This window comes from Octodon degus, unplaced genomic scaffold (assembly GCF_000260255.1).
Source record: "Octodon degus isolate 3935 unplaced genomic scaffold, OctDeg1.0 scaffold00089, whole genome shotgun sequence".
In the NCBI taxonomy this organism is placed as follows: Eukaryota; Metazoa; Chordata; class Mammalia; order Rodentia; family Octodontidae; genus Octodon; species Octodon degus.
Genome location: NW_004524665.1, coordinates 1779298 through 1801611, shown reverse-complemented (window position 1 = coordinate 1801611; position 22314 = coordinate 1779298). Strand labels below are relative to the sequence as shown.

Genomic DNA, 22314 nt, shown 5'->3' with positions numbered 1-22314 from the left:
ATTTTGAATTTCTTTTTCTTTTTTTGTATTAGTTTTGTATCTGTATTTGTATTTTTGCACTCTTTTTTTGTTTAGGTTTGGATTTTGGTTATGTAGTTCTTACTGTTTTTAATGTGAAAATCTGTGCTCTTATATTTATCATTCTTCACTTTTCAACACTGCTGTGGCCTGAAACTTCACACTTCTTGATGTTTGTTAAATCCTGAAATCCTATGAGTAGGTTTCAGACCACTGTTCTTGATCTTGCATTTTGTGTTTTAATTTAGTGAGACTTGGTGATGTGTGTATATGCATGATAATTCTTTTTTATTCATTTTAATGAGAAAAGAAAGATAAAATAGCAATGAAACAGTTTCAAATGAGGTTAGGAGGACTGCTACAATAACTAATACATTGCATATTGTTGTCTTTGTAGTAGTTTTTCAGAGGACAAGATGCAGACATAATGTCTTGTCTAAACAATATTAGTACAAACTTTTATTCTCACTGAACTAAGAGAAAGCAGCTGCATATCTATCCTCTCTTGTGCATGTGTATATATATATATTTTTTTCCCAACAGAACGGTCTTTTATTTACACTTCTGTGAAGTTAGTGACACATGACACTAGGTTGCCTAATAACTGATAGCAAACCTTAACCAGACAGGATGTCCATCTCAGGAGTGAGGTGGCTTGTTTGCTTTAGGCACTGGGCCAAGTCCCACCCACAGATATTTGATCAATTTCCTAGCTTCATGGCTCCCAACATATCCACCTTTTTGATTTTGTTTTGTCAGAGATGGGTGTTCCACTGCAGTTAGAGAAGCAGTATGTGGAGGAGTCTTTAAAGGACCTTTTCATACTTGAAGCCAGTCTACACTTTGTAGGTACCTGAATTCAGCAAAATCTTCCAATATAGTCCAATAGTCCATAATCATAGTGAGTTATTAGCAGAACTAGCAATTGTCAGAAGTTGTTGACTTGAGCCTTTTACAGCTCAGCATATTAATATGGCATTACTTTTTATACCTCATGATTATACTTTTCTGCTGGATGGTTAAGACCAAGTTAAAGCAAGACCTATATAACTAAAAATGTAGCCTTTGTATCTGACAAGGTCAGTCACATCCCCTCAGGATTTACCCTGAAACCCTCTATAGCACCTTATACATTTTGTCAGTGATGCATGACCATCTTTACTGCTCTCTATGTCATCAATTGTATGAATTTTATGAACATAATACATTTTTTATTTTATATAAAAAATAAAAATAAGGGGAAAAAACAATGCAAGCTTTAAAAAAGAAAAGAAAACTCAGTCCCTAATGCTGTGATGTAACAGGTGACCAGTTCTTTAAGAGGAGGTGCTATGACTTAGTTCTAGAATGTTCCTTCAAAGTCTTCATGTGTTCAGAGGTGGGAATTTTGAAAAGTGATTGGATCACAAGGTGCTGTGTGCACCAGGGGGTTGACACGCTGATGGGTTAGTGGCTGAGCCAGCAGTGGGAGGAGAGGCGTGGTCAGAAGATGTGGGTCCCTGGGGGTGTGACCCAGCAGGATCACTTTTCCTTCCCAAATCTCCCTCAACTCTCTGCTTTTGGCCACCAGGAAATGAGCAGCTTCCCCTACACCTCGGAGCCAGCCCTCTGTGGACTCCAGCCTCTAAAAACTGGGAAAATGGAACTTGTGTTTCTGGGACTTGTGACCAGAAATGTGGTTCCTGCAGAGCCCCTGCTTTCCTCCCGGGAGGCTGGAATTCTTGCGTAGGCCAGGCAGAGGCGTCTATGAAGCTAACTCTGACCAAACCCCGGCTCCTGTGCTCAGGCCAGCTTCCCGGGTAGGAAACATCTCGCATGTGTTGTCCCATTCGGTTGCTGGGAAACAGGGCACCCTGGTGACTCGCTGCAACAGTGCCCTTGGCTGCTTCTGGACTTGGCCATGTTTCTTTTTTTACTTTATTATTCTTAAAATTTATTTTAGAAAGAGTATAATAACAAGATACTAGAAATGGTACACATTTAGAAGAACAAGATGAGAGGTGTTTGTACTGCACCCTGCTGTCTTCAGTATAGTTGCTCATGTTGTAGGTATCAGCATAGGGAGTTAGTCAAGGTGAAAAATTTGAACGTTAACTGCTATTTTCAAAAAAAGGATGGAAGTTAGCAGTACAATTACCTCAGCTCTCATATATATATATATATATGATTTTCCCCTTCTTTTGTTTCCTGTCTTGTCTCCTTTCTCTCCTCTTCATTGTTTATTCCTTATTTTTTTCCACTTTACTGTATCTATCTTTCAGATTTTATTTATTCTTTCAGGTTCTTACACTAGGGAGACAAGAGGACATTTGCACAAGTGGGCCTGATTTATTTCACTTTGAGTAAAGCCTCTAATTGTCCTTTGCTGACTTTCATGACATTCTTTCCATTTAGCAAAGTCTGAGGGGTGGTGACCATGGGGTGGTGACCATATCTTGAGTCCCAGCAATCCCCTGCTAGTCATTGAGCCCCAAGCTGGGCTCCGAGACCCCAACACCAGTGGCCACTGCCCCATCAGTATTCTACTTCTATGGGCACTGTGCTGCTGAAAGGCACAGGATACTGTGAAACCCACCTTGCTTAAACAGCTTCTTGATCAGAGTCCCCCTAGCGTAGCCGCAGGTCACTGGAAGTTCCGGAATACTGAAATCCACATCAGTTTTTTTGAGATATCTGAAACCTGCAAGCAAGTGGTTTTAATTCCATCTTCTAAAACTGCCCAGCCTCCCACACATACCTGGAGATCCCTCCTTTATAATGTAGAATGCATTGAATTTTCTCCATGAATTATTTACATTAAGGGTCTTTGGGCACTAACCAAATGCCCACAGACAACACCACCCTACAAGCCACACCCTTCCGCCACCTCCAGGAAAGCCTTGGCAGGATCTGGGCTCTCGCATCTGTTAGCCCAACTGTGTAGTGCATAGTGACTTTCTTTCTGATGTTTGGAAGCAAGATTTCTGGTAAATTTCTGCCTTTGAACTTAGGAAAAGGGAGAAAATAACTCAAATTGGCATCTAGTGTCCCTGTTCAAGGCACTGACTGGAAGACAGAGCAGGGTGGCTGTGGGCACCTAACCAGGCAGTGTCTGCCTCTCACTTTGGTCTCTGCTTTGTTTCTTCACCTGAGACTTCTTGGCAGCTTGTGGGAGCCCAGATGAGAAGGCTCAACCTTGCTGAAGACACAGTCTGACAAGGAAGGAAAATGTGGCAATGTGTCTGGCTTCCTTATCCAGCAGTCTGGGCAGTGGGCCCAAGGGTGGACTCAATATCTTCTGTTTATCAGCTTGGCCCTAGGAAACTATTCTGATCCCGAGAAGGCCTACAGTTAACTGGAGCAAACATTGGGCACAGGGCCAAGATTTTCTGTATATAAGGTTAAAGCAAAATAAACCCAGTTGTTGGACCAGCAGTCCAGACCTCCTGACCCTGGTTTTCTTTCTTTTCATTCCATCCTCTCTCTACCCTATCCCCCTGAAAGGGTTGGACACCCACAGTAGCTCAGGGCAGTGGCTCTAGTAGGGACTGCAAGTTTTCAGGGAGCCCCATATACCACATAAGGGACTCTGTAGATTTGATTTCACTGAAGCCAGCTTCGAAGGTTTCTTTTTGGGGGAGGTACCAGGAATCGAACTCGGGGGCCTTGGACTTGCCAGGCAGGCACTGTACCCACTGAGCTACCTTCCCAGCCCAGTTCAGAAAGCCAAGATGAACTTCCTCAGTAGCAGCTACTGCTCTTCCCCTTCCAGTCAAGACGGGGAGTGGGGGCAATCCATCAAATGCAGGCTGGAGTCTCTCTCTTGGATGGGGATAAAGGACCATCTTGGGTCCTTCCAAAGTTATTTCAGATACACACAGACTCTCAGAGCTTGGGTGGTTCTACCAGGATTGCAGGCTAATTTTACAGATGAGGAAATGAATTTTTTTAAAAAGTACAAATGCCAGGTCAAAGTTATAGTCAAAAGTAGTGTAGGAAATAGGACACAGGCATTGTGTCACTGCCTAGGACATCCTGCCACTCGCAGTCTACATTTTATACAAAGGCAAGAGAAAGGCCTGTTAAATGCCAGCATGGTGAAGGGAGTTATCACCAGTCTGTCATGTTGTTGAAATAACCAGGGTGGTGAGGATCCTAACATTTGATACTGACTTTGTGAGCCAATTTAGAAAACTAACTTGTCACTCAGAAGGCTAGAGCAAAATTTAGATGTTTAATCATGTAAACTTTACCATTTATTTTTACCTTTTTTCCCAACTCTCCTGATAAGTTTAGTGTTGACTCTGTTTATCCCTATGAAAATTGAAAAACAACATCAGTATCTCTTGTTTATAATATCACAATGCAAATAGCAATGTGTTACAAGAACACCATTTCAAGAGAACTTCTCAGGAGCCTGTCTAGTATTTAAAGAAAAATATCAAATGTCTAGGTCAGAACGGGATTTTTATTTTTTTCTGCAAAGAGCCACATAATAAATAGATAAGGTTTTGTGGTGTATAATCCCCACTGTCACTGCAGGTATACTGTGAGAACATCGGCAGATGCTACCTAAATGAAAGGATGCAACTGTGTTCCAATAAAGCTTTATTTACAAACAGTTGGCAGGCTTGATTTGCCTTATGGGCCAACTTGGCTGATCTCTGTTGACACTTAGTTATAAAGAGGCTTCTTAACAGAGATTTATCTTACATTTCTCTATTCATTTCTCCAACTCATCGCAAATAAATGTGAAATGTATTTTAGTATGTTTCTCAAGCAAATGGGTGAGAACAATAATACAATTGAACATATGTTGAGTATTTCATGTCAGGAACTACATTTAGACCTTTTCCTTTATGAATTTACTTGATCCTTAGAATGAATCTGTCCAATGGGTACTAATGTTATCCTCATTTGACACATAAGGAAATTAAGGTTTTTAAAAACACTTACACACAGATATTGAAGTTCTTTTAGAAGGAAGTAATAGAAGCTTCAGCGGCACAATCAGTTAGCGTGCATTACTTATAAGAAGGGTGTAAAAGAAGCTCTCAGCACAGACCTCATGGTGGGTTCTACCAATCAGAACCTAAACATTAAGGATTTTTTCCTACTGCAGATGGTGGAGGAAATTGCCAGGGAGTTAAAAACCAACATGATAAGAGCTACTCAAGGGGGAATTTGTAGAAATTAAGGTTCAAGGTCTAAGAGTTGTAGAGGTAAAGATAGCACAAAGACTGCCTTAAAAGACAGATTAGAAGAATGTAGGGCATCATTTATGTGTGGACTGAAGGGGTCATAAGAGAGTCAGTCCCATTGCATGTTTAGGGCTGCAGCATTCAAATGATCTGACTGTAGAAGTGGCTGCTTCCTCTTAAAGTCTGCACATAATTATGTGCCCCAGCCTGGCATCGCTGTGTGCTGATTTGGGCAGTCCAGGCTCTCAGCATAAACCTCTCCCTGTACTCAATTCTAGATGCCGTTCCTTTGAGAAGATTAGTAACAGACTAGGCTGGAAAGGAATCTTTTGTTCAATGAAGCACAAAGAAGCCTATGCTGAAAAAAATAACATTATTTAAATATAATACTGTTAAGCCAGGCACTCAGGAGGCTAAAACAGGAGGATTATTATGAGTTTGATGCCAGCCTGGACTACATAGTGAGACTCTGTCTCGAGAAAAAAATGTTGGCATTTCATGTTCATTTTAAAAAATAGAATGGAATACTATTAATAGTTGAAATGAATCATTCTGAGTAAAAGAGGTTGTCAGGATGTTTATGTGACCCTTTGGTTTCCCCAGTATTATGAATGTCTTGATATCCAAGAACACAGGAACACAACAGGAGCCCAGGGTTCCTAAGTCCTAGGCAAGTTGCTGGCCTAGCCTACTGCACAAACTTGACAGGGACTATGGGGACCAGCTCTCCCACCTGTCTTCTCCACCTTCAGGACTTAAGAGAGAGGCTGTAGTTCTTTGGGAAGGCTTTTCAGACATCTCCCTCCAGCAACGTGATAAGGCTTTGAGATATCCGTGAGGGAGATGGGCTGCTGACCCTGAAGATGGCGGAGTAAGAGAGACTGTGAGACTTGTTTTCTGAGAAGCATAAAGGTGAAGGCCATGACTAGGGCAGGATACAGTGGCCGAGTGCTGAGTGGAAAGCCAGCAAGGGAATTCATGAGGAAACATGCTTCCCAAGCCTGGGAGTGACTCTGCAGGTGGGAGCCAGACTAGGTGCTTTTGAGGGATATTCCACCCGAGGAACTGCAGAGGGTGGTGGACCTCCTACAAGGACCATTCAGTGTCTTCACTTCAAAGCACGATGGCCACTGTAACTATGGGCAGGTAGGAGAATATATTGCTTCTCCTATAAAAGTGGAAAAGAGTTATATAAATAGATAGATAGATAGATAGATAGATAGATAGATAGATAGATAATGTGGGGTATTTAGAGATTTATGATTACACATACATCATTTTAAACCTATATGTCTCTAATTTGACAAATTTGCTTATAAGTGTGAGCCCAGGTCTGACTGAATAGTGATCTGGATCCCAATGGGGCAGCCCAACGAGATATGGAGTCTTCCTGTACCCAGCTTTCTCCTGGCTGAAGAGTAGCTCATCTGTAAGCTGTGCAGGGAGGAAGGAGGTTTTACACTTAGCAGGTCTACGAGGTGGGATCAGAGGGCAGGGGCAGAGGGTCTGACTCAGTAGAAGTAGGTGAAAAGAGCTTAAAATGAACTGCAGGATGGCACACTCTTGTGCCTACTGCTTCAGCCGGCAAGCTGGGAACCATGCAAGAGGTTTAACAGGGGCTCCATATTTATATGGGAAAGGAAGCTGTCCATGGTACAGGCAACATGAAGCCATGTAAGAAGCTGAAATGGGCGTCAGATGGCAGCTGGTCTCATTCATGTTATTCCACTTTGTATGAGTGAACTGTGACAGCAAGGGTTAGTGATATTCTCTCTCTCTCTCTCTCTCTCTCTCTCTCTCTCTCTCTCTCTCTCTCTCATTTTCCCAGTTGAATGTTACTGGCTCAGCAGAGACAAAGGATGACGTGTGGGGCCCTGAGGTCAGGTCACAGACTCATCACTCAGTTGCCTGGGTAGAGTGCTACCATCTACCCCCTGATAGACCTTGGAGATGAACGAAATCTGATGCATTTTGCAACAGTTAGTATATCTACAGAAAGCAATTAGGGAAATAAACTTGTTACTAAAAGCACAAATAAAACATGAGAATTTATACGTTTATTAAATTTCTTTTTACCTTTTAACCAACCTTTTTTCCTTACAACTCTGTTACTTGGAAATTTGCATCTGCCTCCTCTTCTCCCTGAGAAAATAGAGAAATACTTAAAACACATGCTGCCATATAGTTGCAGTGTACAAAGTAGTGCTTTTTTAAACTCCGGTTTAGTGTAACTTTCAAAAGCTGTAACAAAAAGAGCACATATCCCATTTGTATGAAATGCCTAGAATAAAACAGTTAGCATAAATGAAGTTAGTGTTTATTAGGGCTAAGTGGTGGGGTGAGGCAGAAACAGCCATTAACTGCTAAGGGACACAGGGTTTTACTTCATGGGGGACAGCAATTTTCTAACATTAAATTTTGTGATGGTGACACAATGATGCGACTACACCCACAAGAAGTCCCATTTCCTTGCACACTCCAAGTGGTGAATGATATAGTTTGTGAATGACAGCTCAGTAAAGTTACTTTAAAAGTAGTTAAGGTGCCAACATTTATATTACTTGGCATCCAAAGACCCATATTACAAGAGTTCTGAGATGGATTTCATGACAGTAGACTTTTTTTTGCAAAGCTTTAGAATCTATTACCATATTCATTATGTAAAGTAATTCTCACCACTGTGTCATGAATCAGGTTTTTGTTTTAATTTTTTTTATTTTTTACATTTATTTAGTGTGTGTGTGTGTGTGTGGCCAGCTCAGCCCACCAGGGGGCGGGGCTGGCTGGCATGTGGTGCTGGGGGATTGAACCGCGGTCCCTGTGCTTTGCTAAGCTTGTTCTAAGTAGGTGCTTTAGACCACTGAGCCATCTCTCCAGCCCCATGAATCAGGTTTTATATATTGTCCTTTTTATGAGATGAGAAAAAAAATTCAGGTTTACAAAGTCCTCCTTCTCTCTTGGGAGTGGAACAGTCACTCCTCGAATGCTGAGACTGGGATTCGGGTTTCCTGATTCTAACACTTACGATCTATTTCAAACACTCTCCTCTGGCCAAGCTGGCGTCTCTTCCCTTTAATGTAAAATATGCAATATTTTCTGCCTATGGTTTGAAGTTTCTGCTCTTCTCTCTTTTTATCGTTGTTGTTCTTTGTTTTGGGGGATTTTGCACCTCCATGGATATGTACATGTGGGAAGGTCATAGAATATGCATGACTTCTTACAGTCTGCAAATACCATCATAGAGATCCCATCCTCTTCCCTGGAGTCCAGAAACATCTACCTCAATTGTACTACTCAAATTTTACGAAACATAATGCTTTACCAGAGAAGTTAGGCTTCAACAAAACTCTTTTCTCCCAATCTTGTAAGTCTCACTGATTCTTACATGATGGTGAAGTATACAGCCATGGTCACTCCCTTGCCAGGAGCTGTCCAGCAAAACTTTTGTTGCAATTGGTACCCACAGATAAAGACCTGAGGCAGTACTTTAAATACCTGAGGTATTTTAAATACCTGAGGTATTTCCCCATTTAAGCAATAACTGGATGGGGTGAAGGGGAGGAGAATGATGGGACAACATAATGGGGGTGTCTGCTTCCTATCATAGAGGCCATGATCGGGAGGAGAACTGTCTTTAGTCCCAAGATGAAGTTGGAGAGACAATCAGAACTGGAGTAGACTGAGAAAAAAGGGTGACCTCATTTATCCTCTTACTTTACATAGGAGAAATCAAAGCAAAAGAAGTCAAGGGATGATGATGATGCCCCAGGACGCAGGTCTCCAACCGCCACTGCGAGCCACTCTGGCATGCAACCACTGATAGCTTACACCCTTTCCATGAAAGTAGCTGTTTCCAGTCTTAAAAAGTTATCAGTTCAATGGAGGAAGTGCTTCAGTGGTCCCCAGGCCCTTGGAGTTTGTGGTGGATTGACAACCGGTGGTCAGTTTGTAACATCCAGCTGAACTGAGTCAGCATCGTGCTGGGCATGAGGGTCCACCTGAGGGTTGTTGCTAACAAAATAAAAAGAACTGGGGAAGAAGATGAAGAGCTGTTGGGAGCTGTCAGTCCTCCCGGGTGCTGTTGGTTCTCCTGGAGAAGTTTGTCATGTTGGGTTTCCTGATGTGAATGCAGCTGTCCTCAACATCAAAGGAGCTCAGGACCTTGTTGTTCTGAGAATGGATATGGTCCACTTTGGGGGCGCTATGGTCCCTACTTTGAGCATCACTTTCTGGCTCCAAAGGGGAAGATGGTGCGAAGTTTAATCTCCTGGAGGAGCCTGTCATACTGGCTTTCCTGATGTAGACTCAGCTGTTCTCATTGTTGGAGGATGATTTGTTGTCACTGAGAATTGCTGTGGTACTTTTGGGGGTAGCTTTGGTTCTTACTTTAAGCATCATTTTCTGGCTCCAATGCTGACCCCTTAGCCTGCAAGCATAGAACCACCACTGACCTGGGGGCCTTCTCAGCATAGATCCATGACACAGGCCTGTATGAGACATTATCATAGGCTCTAGGCCTCTGGTTGGGCTTGTGGGGGGCATTGTGGTGGGCTCTAGGTCTTCAGCTGGATTCCTGCAGGACATTGTGGTGGGATCCAGGCCCTTACGTGGATTCTTTCAGTCTTTAGTGTGTGGACAGATTTCCTGCATTCTCTTTGTGTATGTCTCTTTGGGTGACTATTACAATTAATCCTCTTAATTATGTGTCCTCTATTGTTCCCCTTGCAAGCCTTGACTGCAACACAGTTCGGAATAGATGCATCTCTAAGTTTCTTGTTTCTCTCCCAGGTACAATGGCTAAACAGGCTACATTTCTCATTTTTAGTACAGCCACACCAAGCAATTATGGAAATAGGTTTATTACTGGAAACACAAAGTAGATCACTGGAAATTAGATGTCTACTTCTTAAAAGTGTACCATAGTCTTCTTTTCTTACCTTTTAATTGGACTTTTTTTGGTGCATCTCTGTCATTCTGAGTTAAGTGGATTTTAGACTTGCCTCTCCTTGTCCCTGGGAAAATGGAACAAATATGATTACAGATATTACAGAATCATTGCATTCTCTATGCATTCTAGATGAGTGATTGCATTTCATGTATTAGCGCTTCTCAAAAATTTTATTTCAATACAATTTTCAAAAGCCTGTCTAATGCATGAATAAAAAAGATATCTCCTTAAGCTATCAGGACTTGGGTGGCTAATCTCAGACTCATCTTACAGCTCATTTTCATATCCTCACTTACCAAAAAAGGTGAAGTTCGAGTTTCACTTACACCTTGAGTAGCAGTGCATGAAGTCTTAGTATTTGCCAAGCACTTGTAATCTTCTAAATTTATACTTGCAACAAATATAGGAGATCAAGGTAATTATCACCCAGTTAAAGAAAGTAAAACAGAGATAAAACTATAAAATTAAGTGAAGGCACTGAAGTTTTACTTTTGTTTTTCACTTTTTGTTTTCAGTGGCAAGAGTTAAACAGCAGTTTTATGAGTTATGAGAAAATCAATTAGGTCTTCCAAGTGAGAAACTTGACTCATATCTTGATTAAAGATATTTTTATAGCTGTACTAAAAGTGATAGTAAATGTAACTAAGGGCTTTGCTCACTTGAGTTTGGACAGAAATATTAGGACCTAAACTCTAAGCAGAAGAAGGCTAGCCAAAGAAACAGTCTTTCAAAACTTGTGTTGCAAATACTGATTAAGGATTGATTTGTTACCTGCTGCAACAGAGAATTCCCTTCCTTTTGCAAGTTAATTGGCAAATATGTTTTATTTTCTAAAGTACAATGCAAAAAAAATTTTTTTTTGTATTCAACATCCCGCCACCCAATGACTACCACTGGGCAGTGTGGGTTGGGGTTATGTAGATCCAAGATGAAATATTTTTCAAACCACTCAATCCTAAGTACTGCAAACCTCTACACATTAGGCCAACAAAAACAAACAAACAAAAACAAAATAAAACAAAGAAAAAAACTTCAGTCAAACTCAAAGTAGATTTACTGTTTGGTAATATAATCCCACTTTCAGGTTTCTAATCTCAAAACCAAAATACTTCAAGGAACAAATATGAATAAAGAACCCCCATTCTAAGATCAAGTAAGTTTCACCCTTATGAAAATATTCAACCAAAATAACATGAGCTCAAGCAAGAGTTCCAGAAGGGCTGGACAGACTAGCAGAGGAAAGTTTGGGGTGGTACATATTAATAGCAGGATGTAAGAAAACCACTGAAGCTGTGGAAATGTGGCCCTCCCAGGAGGCACATTAATCAGGCTGCTTCTTCTCACTTCCTTCCTCTGTCCAGCAGAATCACCAGGCCTGGGGAGGCCTGCCACTGGGTGTGGCTCTCCAACAGGCTCTCCTCCCCTCCTGTCACTCCAGATGCCAACAGAATTCCCAGAGACTAGGACGTGCCTCAGTGTCCCACACTCTTCCCTCCTGAGCATCCACAATCACAGTAGGAAAAAAATCTCAATGTCTTTTTGAAAAAAATTATTTATTTATTTTTAATGTATTTGGTACAAAGTCTCACTACGCAGCTCCACCTCATAGTCAAGATTCCCCTGTTTGCAGCCTTCCCAGTGCTGGGATCACAGGCAAGCGCTACCATGCCTGTTCTCAGTGGCTGGATCAGCACCCCCAGGGGCAGGGGCAGTGCGGCTGGTGGTGCCAGGATGAAACCCCAGGTCCCTGCACCGGCCTACGCAGGCACTTGGTCTGCTAAGCTCTCTCGCCAGCCCAGATGGCTTACTCTTGCTGCTCTTTCCCTTCCTACACTTAAGCCAAGCTGATACTTAAGCTCTGGCCATCACCTGCACAGTCAGTAAATGCAGAATTCTTGCTGTCTTTCTCTTTAATTCCACTTGGTTGTAGCTTTTCTGAGACTGGTGGGATATTGGACTTACCTTCTATTAAACCTGTTTAGGCCAAATATTATTAGGGAGGAAAAGGAAAGACCTTGGCCCTTTCTCCAGCCCTTGGAGCCTTTGGCAGCAGGAGATGTGAAGCTAATTTCCAACATCGCTCTCCATGTTTTATCCCCAACGTGGTGTGGCTGGGCAAGATAACATTCAGCTACTGCTGTGTTCCCAACTCTAGTACTCACTTCATAACATGGAACCTCTCATAAATATTACAGTGCTTGGGATTTAATTTAAAGTTATCTTTAAAAAATTGTAGCCCAGTGAGATGGCTCAGTAGAATAAGTGCTTGCCTGGCAAGCTCAAGGGCCTGAGTTCAATCTCCGGTTCCACCAAAAAAAAAAAAAAAAAAAAAAAATTGTTATGGTCAGTATTAAACTTTAGAAGTAAGCATCACAGAGTTGTCAATTTCCTCCTTTCAAAATCTCAGTAGAAGCCCCAACAATTGGGAACAATTCAATAAATGCCAGTTGGCATATGTAGATGACATATCTGATTTCTTTTTACAACTCTCCTTCCTTTCTCCATCTCCCCTTCCTTTCTCTATCTCCTTTGTCCATCTCTTAACTCCTTTCCACTTACCAAAGATCTATCTCCTTGTGTAGGAGGATATTTTTAAAAACAGTAATTGTGGCTGTCTCTAGCTGGTATTTTCATACAACTTTATTTCCTGAATTTTTGTAGTATCTATATCTATATTAAAGTGTGATGTCTAAATCTTATGTTAGTAATGATCAAAGAAATTTCTTCATACTAAAAAATGAATGGTAAACCTCATGGTTGTCTATCTTCTTTCTTTTCTTTTGGCACCAGGAATTGAACTCAGGACCTTGTGCTTGCCAGCAGGAGCTTGTGCCACTGAGCTATACCCCTGGCGCATGATTATCTATTTTTAAGTCACTATGAACTACCCACAATGAGTGTACTCATGATGTGCCACAAACATGCTGATAAAAAAGTCTTTTTAAGCTTCTTTTTCTGTGATAGTTTTTAGATTTTCACACCAAAGTGGCACATGTTCAATATTTTCAGCATATACACATGCATTTAGAAGCTATGTATGTGAAAATAAATTTCACTTCGATTCAAATGACCAAATGTAACCAATGCATATATTTTCATGGATGAACTGCCATAGATTTTTTGGTACATCCATGTTTATTTTCTGTATAGGTAGGTAGATACTTATGCACATATCTAGACTTAGAGGTATATAAATAGATACTTTAAGAAATATAAAAATGTTTATACATATCCATTATTTTACAACATATACACACAGAGTCTGTTTTCTTCATTTAACCTTCTTTGGAATGTTTCCACATAATAACTTATGAGCTACAAAGAAAAGCTTCGCACCAAAGGTGGCAACACTTCTCCATTAACTCTGGGCCAGCATTGTACGTATAAAATAAATAAACCATTTTTGCAAAGCCACTGCATTTTTAGAGCCCTGTGTTACAACATCTTAACCTGTGCTCTGACTAACACAGTGGCCACAAGAGCACTCCACCTCGGAGGAACATGATCCCGGAGCCTATGACCTGCAGTGCCCTCTGATCTCACTGGTGAAGGCTGCACCATTGTGTTATGTTTCTCTTGTTGCTGAGACAAAATACCCAATGCCCAAAATTAAGAAAGGAAAGGTTTATTTAGCTCAGTCTGTGGAGGCTTCAGTCCATACTCGGCTGGCTCCAAGGCAGGGTGGAGTGGCGGGGGGTCCACCATTCAGGGTGGCAGAAGAAAGCAAAAGCAACAAGAGATAAAAAGGGAAAGCAAGCCTCTTTTCCTCCCTTATATGTAAGTAGGCTGCCTGCCCTAGGACAAGGCAGTACTCACACCATCTCCAGGCCCACACTGCTGAGTTGCTTAGTTAAACTTCTAAGCCTCAGCCGTGTGCCATTCTGCATTCCCTGCTCTGCTGCTTCTACCTCACTGCCTTCTGCTTCAGAAGGAATTGAAGTCCACAGACACCATGAGGAACCTACTGGGTCACGCTGCCAGGCTCAGTCCCATAAAGGTGGAGTTGAACTCTGTTCCTCAAGAGCTGCATGTTCCCAGCCATGGTGTCCAAAAGCAATTAAGGAACCAGGCTCAAGGAAACCTCAGAAGGATCATGAAGCTACTCAGTCATCCAGGGACAGTCTGCATCTGTACTTTTCACTGGGAACTCTGTTGCAGCCAGAAGTTTATAAAATTCACCCTACTCCATGCACTGCCTATATCACCATCCAGTGGAATGTGTGCATCATGTACTTCCTTTTAGGACTCAGGAGCACAAAGCCCTTCTTTCACTGTGAGTGACGTAAGACAGATTGTCTAGCATCCAGCAAATGTGGACTATCACTGACTTGAGACTGGCATTGCCCTTTGTGGAATTGAGGTCTAGGCAAAAAGAGAAATGTGGGTTGTTAAACATCAACACATGCTACAGATGAATATTGAATGATTATGATAAATGATTAACATTACAGATATTTTTATGTGAAAAAAGAAAACAACTTCTAAGCCTCTGAAGTTGACACAAAGTATCAAGTGTTACAACACCCCAGGGTGTAAACAGTCACCCTAGGGCATGTCCTCTGCACCCTAAGATGTAGTGCTACTGACTCACTTAAGCTTCTCAACTTCTCAAGTTGATACAATGTATCAGCCATTACAGCCATATTGTCCACTTACATTTTTGATGTATGTTTTGTGGTCTTTTCTTTTTCATTCTTGACCAGTTGTGTCCTCTCTTTTTTCCTTCAAAGAGAATGAAATCAATCAGTCAGAGTGATACAGAGAAGTCTCTAAGTCTTGTATGTTAGCAGCATGCAAATATTTCCAGCTTTGGTCCATAGGAATGGAACAGCTCAAGGTTCTTTTCCCTGCCTGCCCAGCGATCAGCCCTGAGGTATTCTTGGGGCTGTTCTGGTGCTGAATGATGCTGACCCTACTTCAGATTGTGGATCAGCTGATTCTGGCCACAGGGCTGTGACCTGGGACACTCACTGTGTCATGAGCTTGGCTGTCTGCTAATGATGCACTCTCTACCTAACAAGTTACTCAAAACCTGTGCTGATTGCTTGGCTCTGCAGCCCTCATCTTCTGCTGCCAAACACCTCAGGACCCACACCTTCCTGGATAACCATCAGGACAAAGTGGAGTGATGTACAAACCTATTTTGAAAATTCAAGCTTCTCTTCTGACCATTCCTGGGGATAGTACCTTGTTCTTTCCCCTGTCAACCTAGTAGACACAGCCTTTAGAGCACCCGGGGAGGGGTTGATTTTACTTCAGTTAATATTTTATAAAAATTCTGTTTCCTTACTAATCTTTATGAGTGAGAAAAAGAGATGACTGGGGGGCGGGAAATGAAGTTACAGTCACTGGTGTGCCGCACACAGATTTTGTGACACTGAAGCATAAGAATCCAGGCATCAGAGGGGGACACAGCCCAAACCCTAGGAGGTGTGGGAAAAAGAGGAACATTAGTGATATCGGTCTTTCCGAATTGCCCTGAACCTAGTCCAGAAGGAAAGACCCTTGTATGGCTCTGCTACCACTGAGCATGCTGAGACAACACCACTTGGGTGGTATCGCAGGGAAGATTGGCCAGACTGGCTTCAATCAGTACCCATTCCTCATGGAAGGACTAGAGCCAGGGAGGGAGCTGGGAGCTTGGGCTTACAACCAGCCAAAGCCACACAGCAAGCATCACCCACCTCGCCTTGGTCTAAAGCTGGTGTGCCCTGAGGAACCTGACAACTGGAATGCCTCTTTCCCAGAGATACCAGCTATGCCCCTGGGATTGGGCTTCCTGTGTGAAAGCCAGGCACTAACTTGCCTTGCAACATCAAAAGCAAATATATTCTCAGTCATTCTTACTTCTTTTCCTCTTGGGTTTTCCTGAAGTAGAACAGGTTCCAGTATCTGAAGTACCTAGAAAATAACAAGTGGACATGAGGAGATGGGAATTAATAAGTGAAGGCTACAAATCTTATGACAGTGTCATAGGAGACCTCAGGGTATAGGGCTTAAAGCTTGGATGATCATTCCTTTATTCCTTTTACAGGAGCCCAAAAACCTACTGAACTGGAATCAGGAGTTCTGGATGGGCCATGAGTCGTTTTATTTTCTCAATGGAACTTTGAGAGACACTTTTCATTATCTATGTACTTCACTTTCATGGTGATAGAACTGTCCTATCCCGTTTAGGTGTTAAGATCTTTGTATGGGTTAAATGATACTTTATGTGCAAAATATTATATGAAATCCTTATGTAAGTCATGCCAGAGGATTTCAGTCACAAACATTACTAAGTTAGCATTAGTTGATCTGAAGTCTTTCCTCCTGAAAAATAAGTAGTAGGACCAGGTTTCAGTTGGCAGAAATCTTTCTAAAGTTGTGCCAAGGAGACTCTATTCACTAGCAGAACAGCATGTTGTTTTCTTGAGTTCTTGGAAAGACTGGGTATAAATTAATGTACCGATTTGTCAAAGAAGGTATAGCTGGGGGTTGCACTCACTGAGCTAAATCTCCAGATCCTTTTTATTCTGACATAGAGTCTTACTAAGTCACTAAATTGCCCAGGCCAGTCTCTAACTGTGTTCCTCCCACCTGCACCACTATGCCCAGCTACTCGATTTTAAAAACTTATTTGTACTACACCATCTGTACATAACCAACAGAGCCCACCCATCCCATTAAACATGGCTGTAGAAAGATTTCTTGCATCCCTGCATTTCCCAAAAGACTCATGTCAAATAAATGCAGAAAAGGATTCTGGGATTTCTGCACCACCTGCCACTACTTAGCCTGAGATCTATGGTACCCACACCATCCTCAAATACCACCATGCGCATCCTTACCCGACAGGTCACATGCTTGGCTACTGTTTGTTATTGCTGCCCAATCTTCTGGAAGTTTTGGGCAACACATGACACAGAAACACTTCTCAGTTTCACGTCCCGATTGCTCTGCTCCTGGGTCAAAATTGTGATTTTTATGAAGACTTTTCATCTGCTTTGGTGACCCTCTTTTCTATACCCTTGTTAGACCCCCTTCATTTCTACCTCTGCAATCTTCTCCTTTCACTGTTCCTCCCATAGCTGGTTCCTCTCATCACTCTCTCTTTGTCTCAGTTACTTTTCTCTCATTGCTGGGATAAAATACCCAACAGCCAAAATTAAGGAAGAAAAGGTTTATTTAGCTCACAGTTAGTAGAGTTTTCCAACCATATTCAGCTGGCTCCAAAGCAAAGTGGCACATGGCAGAGGGCAGCCATTCATGGCAGTGGAAGACAGCAATGAGCAAAGGGAAGAGCAGCAGCTGCAGCAGCTAGCAAGCTTCTCTCCCTCCCTTACATTGTATTCAGGCTGTCCACCTCCGCGTGGGCATAGCACTCATACCCATAATCCTGGCATTAGATCATGAATTAATCACAAACTGCCTGATGACTGCATGAGGCTTTGGGGGCACAACTAAGCACAAAGCATAACACTCCTTTTTTCCTTTCCTGTCTTTTATTCTTTTTTTTTTTTTTCGGAAACCGGGGATTGAACTCAGATCCTTGCATTTGCCAATCACGCGCTTATCCTACTGAGCCATCTCCCCAGCCGCCTGTCTTTTATTCTTTATCAGAACTTTTGTTCTTCAGTGTTGTTACAATTACCTTGACTATTTGGGGGTAGTGGACTAGAATTAAGCTCTTCAGATTCTTCTTCATTCATGTGGTAGTCTTGTAGTTCATCAGATTCTAATGAAAATCAGAAAATTATTGTCCACAGATCCTGCAAATGGCAGCCATAGAAGAGTCTTATCATCTCTCCCGCCCACCACCATGCTGCACGTCGACCTTACAGAGCTAAGACAGCTCCAACTCCAACAGTCATACCTGAGATCTAACAGAGTCATGCTCTTCCTATTTTGCACCTCATTCCCTACTTTAATTCTTCTACTTGTAGCCCTAAGAATAAAACTAAAGTATTTATCTTCCAGGAGGAAAATATCATTCTCTGGAAATAATAAAAAAAGTCAGTCTTCCTGGTCCAAAGCCAAGTGAATTGTTCTCAACATCAATGTGATCTCTAGCTTGTTTCATGAAAGCCTTATTTCTGAATTTATCTTAATGATGAGTGTGCAATTAGACATAGAGTAGCTAGATATTATGGTTCGGAGTACAGCAGTTAGCAAATATTCTTTCCACTTAAGTGCATATTTTTTCCACTACTTCATGCACTCTCACTTTTCTTTTGTATATTTTTAAAAGTCTTGTTTTCTGTTTGTTTCTGACTTTCCTGCCCTTTTTGAGTATTAGATGATGGTGAGCCCAAGCAAACAGATGAAGACTAAGGTCTGATGAGTCCCCATCAAGTTAGTGCCCAAAACTAGTGGGTATAGGTCCATTGGACAACAGCAAATTATGCCAAGATGTTTGGTCACATATTGTCATGGGTCCCTTGCCAAAACATGAAGGCATTTGGCGTCTCATCAATTTGTAAGTCGGTTTGCTTTGTCCGTGATCTGGAGCCAACTCATGTAATTGACCATTGGTTGCCTCTGCAGGCACTGCTTGGCTAGTGAGCCCAGTACTCCATGCGTGCACGGACAGCACACTTGTATTTCAGTCACACATGTAGCCAAATGCAGAGTCTCTTTGGTGTTTATTATGGGATTGGCCTTGTCAAGGCCACAATCTCTTCTTTGGAGACTTATACTTTCCCTGTATACTCTACAATTCTAATTCTAGCACTGAATAACTGGAAAAATTTTACTGGCAAAATTTTACTGGCAAAATGATGGCTTTGAGTAACAGGAGGGTATTTTGACATATCAAAAGTAACACAATTGATAAGTATCCCTGTAAATGAAGGAGAAATCTCCAGATGTTCCCGTATCCCACTAGTAAATGTTACTTTTAGACCACTATCTGAGGGAGATTTTTTTTAATGATACATCTATAAATGTACTAGGTCGTGTTTCTATTTTGCTAATGGAAGTACTGGGTTAAATATATGGAAGCACTAACTTTTTAAATTCTTCCAGGTTATTCTAGATGCAATCAATTTATAGTTGATTTGAACTTTGATATATCTGCATTATGCATGAGTCAAGATCAGCAGACAATAAAAAGGATAGCTATAGGTGTACATCACTTCTCTGTAGCACCTAATCCAATTACAGTATTCTCATCATGTTCACCTAACATTCTTTCCTTTAATGTACTTATGGGAACTGGTGAGATGGCTCAGTGGTCTAAAGCACCTACTTAGAACAAGCTTAGCAAAGCAGAGGGACCGCAGTTCAATCCCCCAGCACCACATGCCAGCCCGCCCCGCCCCCTGGTGGGCTGAGCTGGCCACACACACACACACACACACACACACACACACATAAATAAAAATTAAAAAAAAAAAAACAAGGTGGGAAAAAAAAACAAAGTGGGCAACTTTAATGTACTTATGTTCTGTTTTTGTTTCATGTTCATTTTATATTAGTTGCTTGAGACAATCAATGGTTCATCTAGGCAATATTTTCTATGGATTTTGCTAAGTCTTATTGTGGTTGGCAGAATTTGCAGATGGTTCCTGAAGATTTTCTTCCCTAATCCTGGAAACTATGAACATCAAGAGACATTATGCTTATGCTTAGGTTAGGTTATATGGCACAGTTGATCTTTAAAAAAAGGAGATCATTATTGTGGACCTGGTATAATCAATCACACAGGCACCTTAAAGGTAAATAACTTTTCTAGCTCCCAGCAGAAGAGGAGATCAGAATTCAAAATGTGAGAAGATTCCACACACTTGCTTCTATCATCTCCCAAGGACTGATCAAGATCTAAGGGATATGAAATTCATATATGCATCCTTTCTAATACAGTACAAGGAATGAGTGGCTTCTGGGAGCCAAGAGTGACCACTTGCCAATAACTAGCAATCAATAAGCCTGTGACCTCAGCCACACTGAGCTGGATTCTGTCAACAACCTGGACAAGTTTGGTTGCACAACTTTCAGATAAGGGCTCAGCCTGGCTGATATGGTAGTTTCAGCCTTGTAGAACTTGGAGCAGAGTATTAAACTGAGCCTGACCAGAGTCTGACCTGTGAAAGGAACTGTGATAAGAAAGGGGTAGAGAGTTGAACATTGTCTTTGTGGTAATTGTTAGCTGGCAATGAGAAAAAACAAAGACAACTGTCATCTCCCAAGATTTGAGCAAGATCTAAGGGATATAAAATTCATATATGCATCCTTTCTAACCCAGTACATGCCTTACTTCTCTTCTACTCTATAGGCCTGGATACCTTGTAATCTAGGTATTGATCTGGCCAATCAAAGACATGAACTTTGTATGAAAAAAAATCTACATTTTGTAAAAGAAAAAGGGGGAGGGATCTATTTTCTCAGCCATACTTTATTGGCCTAAGGAAGGATATTCTACGTAAAGAAATGTTACAAAGTTTCCAGAATTACCCAAAACTAGCAACTAAAAGAGAGCTTTCAGGATAAATTGTCTTAAAGTCAATGGGGTCAATCTTTTCAGAATTATCAGGGCTCCTTACACTTGATTATATTCAACATTTTAGAGCCCCTACATGGTCATAAATATTTTATTTTGGTTGAACATAAGGGTAGACCATTCTTTAGAGGCATTGGTTCAAAACACGACTGAAATCAAAGATCCCGTGCTAGTAGCCATAGCATATCTAGGTGGCCCAAAGCAGCTGCAGGTGACTGTTCATGCAGGCTTCTCAGGGTTTTGTACTTGAGATAGCTCTAGATGGTGCTGCAAGCTGTACCAATCTATTGCTAGTTGAAAGCGTGCAACCATTTGCTGACATTTTATTGATGAATCATTAAACATCATTACTGCTTCCATAGTCTTCTACAGATATAACACTCATCTAACAACTGTCTAACTTTTACTCAATGCAGTGTCTTAGAATTTACTTCCAGTATCCTTTTCCAGAAAAGACAGAGTGTGGACAAACTGGACGGTCCTTCCTGCACCATTGCATAAGAGACTTCCTAAAAAGGAAACTGAGAATTAAAGTTCCTCTGCTCTTAGGAAAATTCACGATTCTTCGGCTACATTAAAAAAGAAACAACACAGTCACCCAGTTAATCAATGATAGCTTCAACTAGGGCACAGTCCTCTGAAAGGCGCCACCAACCACTCACATCTCCGCTTCAGCCTGCCAGCCAGTCAGCAGGCACCACGCTCTGGTTGTTCTGCTGTCCCAGCTAAAGGTCAGCCGGCTCCAATACGAGCCCGCTCCCTCCCCGCAATGTGAGCGTCTGTTCAGAGAATCTGTGACCCTCCCACCCCAAGTACAGCTGGTTTTTTATTTTAAACAGAATGAATTCAGTCTTCTGTTTCATACTGAGAAGCGGCCTCTTCCGCTCATCGTCCACACCCGCTCTCCTTCACTCTGTGGGCTTTCTCCCTCTGGCATTTCCTGTCTCCCTAAATATCTGTGTTTTTCTCCTCCGGAGATGCACTGTGCATTGTTCACCTGTTCTAGCTCTATTTTTCTGGTTACCTCCTACCCACACTGTAGCTGGTCCTCACCTGTCTCCTAACTCCTGATGTTTTTCTCCTCTCTCCTATGCATTCTTCATCTGCTAAGCAAAATCTGGTCCATTGAACCATGGAAGAAGCCTCAGGGTTTCCACCTTGGATTTAGACTATTGACTCAGCCCTAAATCATGGCAGCAGCTGGGCGTGGTAGTGCATGCCTATAATCCCAGAAGTCCAGAGGCTGAGGCAGGAGGAATGCTGTGAGTTCAAGGCCAGCCTGGGCTACATAAGCAAGTTGAAGGCCAGCCTGTGTTACATAACAAGATCCTATCTCAAAACAGAACAGAACAAAACAAAACAAAAGATAGCAGCATCAGAGACCTAGAGGTCCACATGGCACCATCCAGGAACCTAATCTTTGCTCTTCCTATTCTTGGGGCTTATAACACACCTATATCTTACACTGTCTTGTGTCTCTAGCATCCTAAAACATTCACAGCAATTTGCCTATTGAAGTCTTAAGGCTTTTTTTTTTTTTACCTTGATATTTTTTTTTTCTTTTCAAAGTTTTATTGATAAACATATAGCAATGAGACAGTTTCAAATCAAATTGAAAGTACAGTTTCAACAAATAATACACTGCATATATTCTTCTTAGTGGTTAATTGCTGTACAAGATGCAGACT

At 41.7% G+C, this 22314-nt stretch overlaps 1 protein-coding gene across 1 annotated transcript in view; it reads right to left on the bottom strand.

The window, feature by feature from the left end:
* The window catches only part of LOC101559712 (nuclear body protein SP140), a 77773-nt gene that overhangs the window by 16264 nt on the left and 39195 nt on the right, over nt 1-22314 (bottom strand). The window contains exons 9-16 of the mRNA XM_023722058.1: nt 17780-17863; nt 16977-17090; nt 15994-16047; nt 14803-14868; nt 10136-10219; nt 7275-7340; nt 4264-4311; nt 2594-2698 (exon numbers count right to left, since the gene is read on the bottom strand). Of these exons, the coding sequence (XP_023577826.1) occupies nt 2594-2698; nt 4264-4311; nt 7275-7340; nt 10136-10219; nt 14803-14868; nt 15994-16047; nt 16977-17090; nt 17780-17863 (621 nt within the window). The remainder of the gene's footprint in view (nt 1-2593; nt 2699-4263; nt 4312-7274; nt 7341-10135; nt 10220-14802; nt 14869-15993; nt 16048-16976; nt 17091-17779; nt 17864-22314) is intronic.